This window comes from Peromyscus californicus, unplaced genomic scaffold (assembly GCF_007827085.1).
Source record: "Peromyscus californicus insignis strain IS unplaced genomic scaffold, ASM782708v3 Scaffold_24__1_contigs__length_46423439, whole genome shotgun sequence".
In the NCBI taxonomy this organism is placed as follows: Eukaryota; Metazoa; Chordata; class Mammalia; order Rodentia; family Cricetidae; genus Peromyscus; species Peromyscus californicus.
In genome coordinates, this window is record NW_026294535.1 from 46199272 (window position 1) to 46212977 (window position 13706).

General features: G+C 39.3%; 1 protein-coding gene across 1 annotated transcript; it reads right to left on the reverse strand.

Annotated features, from left to right (window-relative positions):
• Positions 1–1818: 1818 nt before the first annotated feature.
• Neurod4 (neuronal differentiation 4) lies at positions 1819–12276 on the reverse strand. The gene is made up of 2 exons (XM_052753839.1): positions 11957–12276; positions 1819–3126 (listed from the first exon to the last, which is right to left on the reverse strand). The coding sequence occupies exon 2, from the start codon at positions 3115–3117 to the stop codon at positions 2122–2124; it is 996 nt and encodes a 331-aa protein (XP_052609799.1). The 5' UTR covers positions 3118–3126; positions 11957–12276; the 3' UTR covers positions 1819–2121.
• Between the last annotated feature and the right edge of the window lie 1430 nt (positions 12277–13706).

The following is a 13706-nucleotide window of genomic DNA, read 5'->3' on the forward strand; positions in this document are numbered from 1 at the left end:
CAAAGGCATAAACAATAATTAAACTCTGGTGCACCTTAAAGGGAAAAAAATCTAAAGCCATTAAGTTGCATAGCTATTCAAATTATTGCTCTTTTTTACAAAACCATCACAAGCCATCAAGAACTGGTTTTCTTCTTTCCTCTCACTCCAAACTTATAGACTACTTTCCCAAGGAAGCTTTAAGGAGTTGCAGATGTATCTATGGGACCCAAACTCTTGTATAAAAGGAAGGGATAAATAAGTTAAATAAATAGTATCTAATAAATAATGCAGATAGCAATTATCTACCAACATAAATGCTAGGCAAGTAACACTAAATTCTCAAAATAAAATGAGGATGACTCTATAAATATTTCTCTTTGCCTATTTGCACTAGGGCAATTCAAGGTGTGTTGGGGAGGGAGTACTGTGGTGGTGTAGTTTAAGATCTCTACAAAATTTTAAAAATATTTATAAGCCAAGGGTGCAAAGTAGAGTAGAGTAAGTGCTGCGATAAGATGGACACAAAACAACTTATAGTGTGAAAACATAAAATAAAGCAATACAGAAAAAAAACCAAATAGTTCAATAGATAAAATGGCACATTCGTCTGTCAATAATATTGTTCAAATTTATTCCTATAGTTGTACCCTGACTCACTATCAAATAATCTATTTATATTCTTGAGTGGGGCCTAAATAATTGTTCTGGAAGATGGATCAGGATAGTAAAATTTCTCAGAGTGAATTTTCCTAGAAAAGAGAAACTTGGCAGAGCCAGTGTGGATACAAAGAAAAGAGATGTCACATAAAGAAAAATAAACTTTCTTTAGACTGATCAAAACCTGTGTTGAAGATACAAACTGGTAAAAGCATTCACTCTCCCTGAATCTTGATTCTCAATTCTAAGTCACTTCTCTTGAAATGTTTGCTATAATATGTAGTAACACTATATCTTGGGAATGAGGACAAGGTAATAGTCAGTGGGAGGTGTAAAGTGAGGAGTTACATTTATGTTGTGAGAACTCAAGCTTGATTAGTGATTGTGGTTCTGGAATATATGATACTGGAGTGTACGGAGCTCTATGGTTTTAATCACTTTTCTTTAAGTAGTGAAATTCATCATGTTTGAGAAAAATCCATGTTTTTCCAATGGCTGGGTGTTAGGCAGAGTCCCTCAACTTTTGCTAGCTGGTACGGCAGCCAACTGCCACTTTATTACTCTACAATGTGAACTTGGCTGTGTTCTGATTCCAACAGAAACACCTGGACACTGGCAGAATTCCCACAGTCCTTTAGTCATTGAAACTAAGAAATGAACTAGCTGATGTTTCTGTGTCCCATTGACCACAGAAGTCAGAGATTTCTTGCTCAACTCCTAGTACTAAGACAGTTGTTTTTTAAATAGTATCAAGAGTAAAGTTTGTAGAAACAGAAGAGGAGGAGTAGATGAGGGGAGCAGAAGTGGATGGGGAGGAACTGGGAGGAGTAGAGAGAGGAGAAACTTCAGTTGAGATGAAAAATAAAATAAAAGCTAAATTCAAAATAAAAGGAGAAGAAGAAGAGAAAAGAATAAAGTTTTTGTGAGGCTTCTATCATGGTTCTGAAACCACTAAAAATGATGTGCATACCTTTCAGCACAGCGATAAATAGAGCTAATCTCTTAAAGAACATACTTGGCTATTTACAGTAGTCAAGTTGTAACAGTAAGTTCTGGAAGTTATGTTTAGATAGATATAAAGATCTGTCAAATTCACACAAATTTTGTTTTCTGTGAGCCAACAGGCATGTACCTGATGCCACCTTCCAGTTCCATTTTATCATTCCAAAGTCACTTGGCATAGCATCCAATGAGTCTTTGGCACCACTGGATCAGGGCCTTGGTTTTCTGTTCTATTCCCATGTGAACGTAAACCATCAAATATTTTCACTTGAGGATCCCAAATACAGGAATCGGTACAATGTGAGAAGTTAATGAGAAGGAAGTTGGTAGGAATAGGAGGTTCTGAATGGACTAGGGCCATTATGTTTTATGTACATCCAAAGGGTTCTTTTAAATTCTTTGAGGGTTTAACTCAGCCACTAGAAACATGGAACATATCTCTACCTCATTCTCTGAAATGCTGGTGCTTATCTTACAGGCCTAATCAGTGAAGATTGTATTGAGCTGAGTTCCAATACCATGGTGGGGGTAGGAATCATAGGTCATGTCTACAGGAACATCATAGTGGGGAGTGCCAGCCTGAAAGGGAGTTGAATGCACATGCCCTGAACTTAGACTTGCAGAGTTATAATGTGGCATGAAGCTGTAGGATTTTTCCAACTCAGGGGAACCATCTTGCTTCAAGGAGAAGTTGCCACTGATGCTCAGGGGTGGTGTGAGTGGACCCTCATAAGGGGGGGTACTGCAATCAGGTGGATGGCTCCCAAAAGAAGAGTCTCCCAAACTCTTAAGTGGTTGAGGCTTGAGATGGAGAAGATGTGTTTCCATATGGCCATAAGGAGGGCTGGGGAGCCCTGGAGACTGGTAGTTGAAGCTGTGGACAGAGACAGTAGAGTCACAAATTGGAGATTTTTCCTCATGCTTCTCCAGGAGGGCAGACTGAGGTCCTAGTTGGAGGCATCCAGCCACCAGGTTGCTTGTAGGCTGAGAGAGCCCTTTACAGAGCATCTCTACAAATCCCTTCCCTTCAAGTGTCTGACCAGTCTCCAGGACTTCAGACAAGGCCCAGATGTAGTTCCTTGCCAGTCGAAGAGTCTCTATCTTGGAAAGTTTTTGGGTTTTAGAGTAACATGGCATGACCCTCCTAAGGTTATCCAAGGCATCATTCAGGCCATGCATCCGGGTCCGTTCTCTAGCATTGGCCTTGACTCTTCGAGCCCTGAACCTCTCCAGGCGAGCTTTGGTCATTTTCTTTTTCTTGGGACCTCTTCTTTTAGGTTTCTCTCCATCTTCTTCCTCTTCTTCCTCTTCTTCGATACTGTCATGCTCTTCAGTTAAGGTTCCAAGGATCCCATAAGAGCCTGATCTTCTCTCTTGCTCCTTCATCTCATTTTGAGAGCCTAGACCTTTGTCCATCCAGGATTGTGTGTTGACCAGCTCCACCATATCCTTGGATTTCATGTACATTTTTGCCATTTATAGATTCTGGAAAAAGGAAATATAAAAAGTTAAACCCCCAAATACCTGATAGAAATCTAAACTGAGATCGGCATGATGGCACATGCCTATGATCCTAGCCCTTGGGAGGTGGAAGTAGGAAGATCAGGAGTTCAAAGTCATATTTAACAGCATAGAAAGTTCAAGGCCAGCCTGAGTTACATGAGACCCTTTCAAAAGACCCATAAACTTTGTTTTTATTTCATGGTTATAGAACACATTGTGTTTGGATCTAAATATTTCATAATTTCTTTGCCCATTTGCCATTTTAAATTAAGCCAAGGCTCAAAGAATTGCCCTAGACATACATCTCTTTACAGCACACTGCAAGAAAAACTAGCATAAAAGAAAAAATTTGAATACTCACTGGGGTGCTGGAGTCTGACTTTCTATTCTCATATTATTTATCTTATGGGCATTTTACACAATATAACACAAGTAAAATTCCAATCACATATTCTTTCTTTTGTAAATTTATAACATAAAGGGAAGTAGGTGAACATATAAATTATTACCCTAATTAAAAAACACGGGACAGCTAAAGCAATCCTGTACAATAAAAGAACGTCCAGAGATATTACTATCCCTGATTTCAAACTGTACTACAGTGCTATAATAATAAAAACTACATGATGTTGACATAAAAACAGACAGGTTGATCAATGGAATTGAATCAAAGGTCTAAATGTAAATCCACACACCTATGGACACCTGATTTTTCATTAAAAAAAAACAATAGCCGGGCGGTGGTGGCGCACACCTTTAATCCCAGCACTCGGGAGGCAGAGCCAGGTGGATCTCTGTGAGTTCAAGGCCAGCCTGGGCTACCAAGTGAGTTCCAGGAAAAGGCGCAAAGCTACACAGAGAAACCCTGTCTCGAAAAACCAAAAAAAAAACCAAACAAACAAACAAAAAAAGCCAGAAACACACAATGGAAAAAAAAGAAAGTGCATGTTCAACAAATTGTGCTGCTCTAACAGGATGTCTGCTCGTAGAAGAATGCAAATAGATCCATATCTAACACCTTATACAAAACTCAAGTCCAAGTGGATCAAAGAACTCAACCTAAAACCAAATACACTGAACCTGATAGAAGAGAAAGTGGGAAAAAGTCTTGAATGCATAGGCACAGGAGAAGACTTCTTAAACAGAACACTGATAACACAGACATTAATATCAACAATTAACAAATGGGACTTCATGAAACTGAAAAGCTTCTGTAAGACAAAGGACACCATCAATAGGTCAAAACAGAAGCCTTCAGAGTGGAAAAAGATTTTCACCAATTCGATATCTGACAGAAGGCCAATATCCAAAATATATAAAGAACTCAAGAAACTAGACATCAGCAAGCTAAATAATCCCATTAAAAAATGAGGTACAGATATAAATAGAGAATTCTCAATAGAAGAACCTGAAATGGCTAAGACACACTTAAAGAAATGCAAATGCAAATCAAAATGATTTTGAGATTCCATCTTACATCTGTCAGATTGGTTAAGAGCAATAACACAAGTGACAGTTCATACTGGAGAGGATGTGAAGCAAGAAGAACATCCCTCCATTGTTGATGGAAGTGCAAACGTGTATAGCCACTATGGAAATTAATATGGCGGTTCCTCAGAATATTGGAAATTGATCTACCTCAAGACCCAGCTATACCATACCACTCTTTGGCATAAACCCAAAGGACACTCCATCCTATCACAAGGACACTTGCTCAACTGTGCTTATAATAGCTGTATTAATAATAACCAGAAATTGGAGACAACCTAAATGTTCATCAACTGAAGAATGGATAAAGAAAATGTGGTACATTTACACAATGGAGTATTACTCAGCTGTTAAAACACATGACATCATGAAATTTGCAGGCAAATAGATGGAACTAGAAAAAAATTATCTTGAGTGAGGTAACCCAGACCCAGAAAGACAAACATGATATGTACTCACTTATAAGCAGATATTAGCTATTAAGGATAATCACACTACAGTCCACAAATCCAGAGAGCCTAATTAACAGGAGGGCTCAAGGGGAGAGGGGGATACAGGGTTCTCTCTGGGAAGGGGAAATAGGATAGACTTCACTGGTGGATGGAAACAGGAGGGATCAGGCAGGATGTGGGGGAAGGATGAAGGGAGAAAGTACTTGGAGAGACTGAAATTGGGGGGCACTGGGGTGGCCTTGTGGAAACCTAATACAGTGGAAACTCCCTGGAATCTATGAGGGAGACCCTAGTAATGGGGCATTGTAGCTAGAGTTTTCCTGCCTCGCCCACAGTCAGGACAAATCTCTCTCACCTGCCAGTCCCACAGCTGCTCAGACCCAACCAAGTAAACACAGAGACTTATATTGGTTACAAACTGTATGGCCGTACCAGGCTTCTTGCTAACTGTTCTTACTGCTTAAATTAATCCATTTCTATAAATCTATACCTTGCCACGTGGCTCGTGGCTTATCATCATCTTCACATGCTGTTTGTCATCGTGGCGGCTGGCAGTGTCTCTCTGCCTCAGCCTTCCATTTCCCAGCTTTATTCTCCTCCTTGTCCCACCTATACTTCCTGCCTGGCCACTGGCCAATCAGTGATTTATTTATTGACCAATCAGCAACACACTTGACATACAGACCATCCCACAGCAGGGCATATGAACCCTGAACCGACCATCTTCTGTAACCAGGCAAGACTTGGTTACAGTGGTGGAACTTGGACATCAACTCCACCACAAAACCTCCGACCTACATTTTTTTTGCCTACAAGATGGGCTGGGTCAATGGTGGCACAGAACTTGTAGGAGTGGCCATTTAATGACTGGTCCAGCTTGAGGCCCATGCCACAGGAGGTAGTTCACACTGGACACTGCCTGAATGACTGGGAACCAAAGACTAGATAGCCCAGAGACCTAAGATAGAACCAAACACAACTAGAAGAAAAAAGTCAATGAAATGATTCCTGATAATATTCTGCTATATTCACAGATCAGTGCCTAACCAATCATCAGGCTTCATACAGCAAATGATGAGAACAGATGCAGAGACTCACAGCCAAACTTTAGGCAGAGCTTGTTAAATACCACAGAAGAGGGGGGAGAAGGATTATAGGCACCAGAGTATTCTAGGACACTAGGAGAACATGGCCTACAGGATCAACTAATTAGGGCTCATAGGGGCTCACAGAGACTGAAGCAACCATCACAGAGCCTGTATGGGTCTGAGCTAGGTTCTCTGCAAATATGTTATGGTTGTGTGTCATGGTGCTGTTGTGAGACTCCTAGCAGTGGGACTGGGAGGTATGCCTGCTCTTGGGACTTCCTACTGGATTGCCATGACCAGACTTGATATAAGTGTTTGTGCCTAGTCTTATTGTAACTTGTTATGCCATTTCAGGTTGATATCCTTGGGAGGCCTGTTCTTTTCTGAAGGGAAATGGAGGAGGAGTAGATGTAGGGAAGAGGGGAAGTGAGGGGAGGCACTGGGAGGAGTGGAAGGAGGGGAAATTGCAGCTTGAGATGTAATGAAAAGTAAAACATAATAAACCAATAATAAAGAAAAAGAAAAATGCTGAAAGTTGAAAATGGTTTTTAAATAAATATGTAGTATGAAAATAAATTTGCTTCACCCCAATAAAATATATGTTGAACAGTTAAGCAAGTGAGCTGTTCTGAGTTTCCACCATAAAACAGATGAAAAGCTATAGCAAGATCATCAAGATTACCTTCCTGTGTTCTCTTGAGATGTTTCACAAGCATCTAATTTGTACAATCCTGTGATCCCCACTGACTCTGCCAACAGGTGACTTCAAGCACCTCCTATGAAACAACAACACCATAGCTGGCCTGCTTCACGTCCAGAAGAGCATTGCGTTTCTTCATAAGCACCTGTGTTCTCTCAGGGGTAAGGAATGTTAGATATTCTAGTGACACAGTGTCTTGAAAGGGTCATGAAGAAAAGCTGCCACTTGTCATCTATCAAATATGCCCACGTACTGACAACTCTTTCCTTTGCACATGCATCTTACACCATTAGAAAAGACTCCAGCAACAGATAGAAGCAAAAGTCAGTGATCTACCAAACCTATTCAAGATTGTTTTAATGAAACAGTCAGAAAACGCTTTATTAAAGATGAAAAACTGGAACAAATATAAAACAAAAGAGAATATAGTGACAGAGAACATACCATGGGGCTATTTTTGGTAAACAAAGTAAAAGCACTTCAGTTCACTTGCGTAACAGATACTGTTTGATATGGTTTATATGCAAATTTGATTTAGTAAACATCTTGTATTCAATATTACAAGAGTTTGAATTGTTTTCAGATCATTTGGGTCATTTCTAGGTATAGTTTATCAGATAAAAGAATCTGATAAACAATCCCTCTAGGACATCCCAGTTTACTAGTTAGTCCTTGAAACATTAAACTCTCCATCACCTTTCATTATGAGAAAGGGAAAAACATGATAACATGCCTTTTGATCCTTGAAGCTGGAGTCTCCAGTCAATGAATTCAGGGATTAGTACATGGAGTTTTCAAAAATATAAATATATGATTTGAATTGTTTCTGGTAATTGGAGCTTGTTTTCATTGTAACCTCATTTACCTCCTATAAATAATTAATGCTACTGCATTGCAAAAACAGCCTAGGTTTCATATTAATCAGCAAGGAAATCATGTCAGCTTGACTTACTCACTTAATAAGGCTTCCTGGGTAAGCAGCTTTATTGAAAACACACATTGGAACCTATTGGTCAACTGGCTGCCCAGGCCAAGTCAGAAAATCCCACTTTTAATATGGATGATGGAGCTTGTGTGCTGAGCTGCACTTCTAACTCAGGCAAATATCCAGAGGGACGGGGAAGGACCTAATTAACTTTCCGTTAAAGTAACGCAGATCTTCCAAAGGCAGGTGCATGCTGAGACCAAAAAGGGCAGGGTGGGTTTGGGAAACCTAATGCTCTCTGTGTAATTACAATAGCATTTGTGTAGCATTCTAAAGTTTGCAGCACGTTTGCACTCATTAACCTATATATTCCATAGAGCACGCTGTTGAGGGTGATGAGTAAAGCCCTATTCACTTTATAGTCAGCAGTATTATGGGGCCAGTCTTTTAAATGATGGACATGTAAAGACATAGTGTAACAGGACATAAAAAACATTTCTGATCTCAAATACTAGACTTTACAGTCCTTTTCCTCATTTTTTTTCCATCATAGCTAAAGAAAAAAGCCATTTTTACTTTGGCAAATGTAGATCAGTAAAGCTAAGTCAACAGGCATGACCGTTATCCAATGAAGGCTGGCTTAGATGTTCTCTGAGGCAGCTTTTAACTCTCACATTCCTGGATTCATTCCTCTCCCAAAGGCTTTCTTTGCTGCTTTTGACTATTCATTCTACCCCTCTTCTCTTCTGTACTCTTTTCCCTTTTTTCCCATCTTCATTAGCATCATTGCACCATGTCATGTGCATGGAGAAGAGAGCCACCTGACCCACTGGGATCTGAGTACTGCTCTCACTTCTATATTGGGCTTTCCTCACTATCATCTCCCTGTGTCTCCTAATGCTTGCTTGATCTTGCTAGATGTGTCAGTAAGCACCCTACGAGGAATTAGAATTGAAAAATGAAATTGACCAAGCTTTGTCTTTAACTTATTTGGTGATTTTAGGAAGCTGTTTATAATCATGCTGTTGGTAGGTATAAAGGAAAATAACTCACTGGATTTGGCCAAACAATGTGAAACAAAACAAATCAGTGAAATTTCACCCTTCTTCTTTTCCCAACTATGAGAAGAATAGGGGTAGTTCTGGTTCAATTTCCTCTGTTCCCGTAGCTCTAAGATACTGGTCCCGTAGCTCTAAGATAATTCTGTGGGTATATAAATGTGGCTTCAAGGATGACTAGAAAAGTATGAATGGAACTCTAGCCCAATATTTTCAATTCCTGATTTCTAATCCCAGTTTTATTTACTACATTCTTCTTGATAATATAAAGATAAGATATATTTTATATTCTTCTCATAAGACAAAAATCATGGCAAAGGATGTTGTAAAACAATATCCATGTATTTATTTTTGAAAATTTAAAAGTCTAACCCATTCTTTCATTTGTTTTCTTCATGCAAAATTAAATTTTTCCCACAGATGAATAAATAAAATACACTGTATCTGTTAGTGTCTCTTATTATCTGAATGCACCTCACCTGATTGGTACAAAAGTAAGTCTGATAGCTACCCAATAGTCTGCCCTTCTCAGTTGGATTAAACAGCACACACTCTGGAGTCAGATTGACTGGGCCTAAATTTCAATTTTACTACTTAATAGATCTGTGACTTAGACTTTTATCTGCCTTAATGTTCTCCTCCTTAAGTGGGAATAATAATATACCTAACTCACAGATTATTCTCAGCATAAAATGAGTTGATGTATTTAAACAATTTGTATTAGTTCCAGGTCTCACAAATTCAACAGAAGTGTGAGATATGACTACTCCTAAACATCATGAGTCACAGTGACAATAGTCAGGACATATAATTATAATCTATATTTAATGTTAATTTCATGATCATAAAAGTCAGTAGTCTTTCAGTTTTTGTTTAAAAGTGTTTGAAAAATTAGTACTTTCCCTGTGTGCTAATGAGGCTAACTATCAAAGGTCCTATGGAACTGAAAGGGATGAATGAATATACCAAACTCTATCAAATGCATCTACAGTCAGACATGAAATTATCTTCCAAATTTTCATTCTGTTTGTATTTGTGGAGATGAGAGAAAGAAGGTGAAAGAGAAAAGATTCTCTCTCATGAAGACATTTGACTTGACATTCATTCTTAGTTACATGTTCATAAGGTTTCTGGTGGAAAGCACACACACTCATCTATTCGACCTTTTTATCTTTGGTTTACAATATGAGGAATGCAACTTCTCCACAAGCTCCAGGGAAAAGGTGAAGTATCTCACAAACAGAAGTAAAAGCCAGAACTCTCCAAAGATGAAATGTACTTTCTATTTTTCTACCTTTAATACTCTCAAAGCATCACAAGATTGACAAAGACAAATGACTCAGTTTCAAATCTGAGTGTTAAAAATGTGTGATGCACTCCTGAATTTTTTAGGAATAAAACTTAAGTGGACTCTCTTCAGAGCAAGGAACTAAGCCCAATGTGGCCTTTATCCTGTTAACATGCCATCTCAGAGGTATTCTGAAAGAAACATGAAAGTAAGATGTTTTCTTGTCACTGAAGTATGTGATGAACATAGCAAAATTGTCTTAATACTTTGTAGATATTGTGTGGATATGAAAGGATATGGTACTACCTTATAGAACATAGGGATAAATCATGTCAAGTTTCTCTAAATTTCTAGAAGAGAAGTTAGTTTTCAAAATATACAGGAAATAAATGCCAATGTGGATATTGGTTTTTGAATTCAGAATTATATCCTTCAACATGTACAAATATATGCTGATCTTATAAAGTCCATTTTAGTTCTTGGTACTGGTATTTGGATTACCCCCATAAACTTGCATAGTGTTACAGGATCTTCCTATTTATTTCCTTCAATAAAACCTCAATTTTGAGTTATTTTCTCTATTTAAAAATTTTACTCTCTTTTGTTCACTTTGAACCTCTTTTGAAAAAAAAAAAGTATTTGTCACAGACAATTTTAACTGCATACTGTTTTGGCTAATGAGACCACAAGTATTGTGCACTTCTACTATGTGGAGCTGTCATGTAATTTTTCCTATACCTTTACTAATTTTCATTTACTTTGGAGAAGTTTCAATTAAAGGGTGAGTGTAAAGTATTTACGTGTGTGTCTGTGGCAGGCTGGCCAGTGTCTTTTCCTTTAAAAAACCAATGGTACTTGATTACCTCTTGATTCTGTGACTCTAAATACAACAGGGAGCAACTATGCATGCTAATTTCTAGAGAATCTAAGGACCACATAAACCAAATGTTTTGCTCATAGCTACAGAGCCTGCAACAAAGAAACAAACAAAACAAAACACAAACCGAGGTGTTCACAAATGGTACTGCATGGAAACAATGAGTAGGCTGGAGGGTACTTCATAGCCAAGCTATCTACAACTACAATTACCCATTGACTAGTAACTATGCATGTGCTCACTCTCTCTTACACACACACACACACACACACACACACACACACACACACACCACAAAAAGAAGGGGAACAAGGCCATACTGTACTTCATTCAGTCCCACAGCCTCAGACCATAATAGTGAGCTTCCTTAGCAGTATTTAAACAATTACCCAATTTCCCCTCCATGTTCTTCACTATGTTAGAAACTAAGGTGGAGTCATTTGCATTTGTTAGTATTTCGTGAATATATTTTTGGTGGGAAAGTAATGAGTATATGGCAGAAGAGGAAAGAGACACTTGGACAATCATTTTCTTCTAATTTATAGTCTCAAATAGCTGGGGGAAAATACATTTCCCACTCCATTCAAACCATTCAAGAACTTTTGGCAAAGCAAATGGGGACAGTGATGAGAACCTTTGCCTATGCTCTCTCAAGATCTCCCTCTACTTAATTGATTTCCATTCCTCTTCCTCTCCCTGCACTCTTTGCCTAGACCTGGAGGTTTGTCAGCAGAGCACTGAATTGGGCCAGTTCTTCAAACTGCTTGCTAAACCACTTTAGGAAAACAGCTAAACTTTTGCAGCTTTTTAAAAGCATTAGCAAGATGGAAGTTTGGGCTTCATGGTGACAGAGGAGTCGTCAGCAACCTCTTCTCTTCCGAATCTGTGGGAGCTTCACACAGAAACTTTAGTACCCGCACCCCACCCATGGCTCACCTTAGGCAGTGGAGTTCCAAGATTAAACTCTAACCTGTATTCTGGAGGACAGTCAAAGCAGCCAAGTCCACCCTAACCAGGCAGATCGTGGGAAGCAGGGGATGCTTTCAGCCATCCATGTAAGCCGGTAGCTACCTCCTAGTGCCTGCTCTTAGTCTGGATACCCTGGCTGTTACTTATTCTATCCACTCCTTCCTGAAGTTCTGATGCACCACCAGGACGCCCTCGGGCTGGTGCCTCCACTAAAGCTGTTTTCCCAAGTGTCTTCAGTACCTCCTTTCCCGGATAAGCTCCCTTGAGTAGCTCTTTCAGGACCACAGTCTCTGGGCAGCTCCTGTGATCTGACTGGAGCTTCTGACTTGCCGCAGTTTTGATGGCTCTGGCAGCTGACCAGGGCGGGGTGATGTTGCCCACAGGCTAGCCCCTCCCCTCCCTAGCCTAAAGACCCACCTCCTTCCCAAGGCTCCTCTGATGAGGTCCAGCTTTGCCACTGCGTGTTTGTTTTTTGTTTAAATCAGGAAGGGGCTGGAGGAGGAGAACTGCTGAAGTTAAGGGGTGAAAACCAAGAGAACTGAAAAAGCTTGTGGTTAGAAAGGTACAAGGCTCTGTTCAGCCGAGCAGGCTGAACAGAATGGGGTCAGAAAACTGGAGACAGACTTGGAGAGAAAGCTAGAAGGGTGGGTGAGGCTGCTGGCCCAAACCTAAAAGAAATCAAAACGTGAGAAAACTGCACAGCCAGGACACAATGCTAGTGAGCGTACTGTCTTGCATGGGAGATTGTTGGTTTATTTGCTGTTTTCTCAGAGAATTTGTTTTTTGCTTTTTGGATGAATTATTTTGCTTTTTGTTTGTTTTTGTGGTGGTGGTATTAGCATTTGAATCTGGTGTCTTGTAGATGTTAAGCAAGCACTTTACCACTAAGCTACATCCCCTGCTTTTTTTTCTCAGAGTTTTAAGTGTAAAGGAGGAAGTCTCTGTCTCCCTTTTCACCATAACAAACATATTTCTGTTATAACCATATTTGATGTCATGTGACATTTATGAAAACAAAAGCAAATGTGCAAACTCTTGGAGTTCTGATTCCGAAAGATAGTTTTATTACCCGTGTAATTAAAGACTATCTTGTTTGAAATAGTTAATATTTAGAACTCTGACATAGGTATTTTGTGACTCTTGGCCTCCATAGAAAACTAGAGAATAGAACCACCACCACCACCACCACCACCACCACCACCACCACCACCACCTGCCCAGTTTTTATAGGCAACCAATAATTTTCAGCAAATCTTTAAGGTCTCACTAATCTTTTTGTTTCCTTATCCAGGAACTATCTACTCAGCAAAATAAAGTTTGTTTTAGGAGGAATTAAGCAATGCATGGTAGATATGGTAAATTTCTGGAAAACATCAGAATTTATTCTTCAGTCAGAGGATGGTTATGTATGAGACAGTTTGCCTCTAGATAGAGCAGCTTAATAATTTCTAGATGAATGCTTATTAGATGGGTTGATCCCCTGATTTGTGTCTTTAAAGCCACATCCCTGATATTAAAATGTTGTTGTTGGATGTAGCACCCTGCCTGTGAGATTTACTGTGGGAGGGGAGGAATGGAATATTAGCAGAAAGTTGAACATATTTAGACAAAGATGAGGGTGGAGATGGGACATTGTTCCCAGACCCCTTGTTTCTTCTGACAGATGTAAGGAATTGAACATAAGAGGATTAGCTCACAAAATGCATTCAATTGTGTG

Bases quoted from the DNA above. Each gene is read 5' to 3' on its own strand.
- Neurod4 (XM_052753839.1), bottom strand. From the start codon at position 3,117: ATGGCAAAAATGTACATGAAATCCAAGGATATGGTGGAGCTGGTCAAC.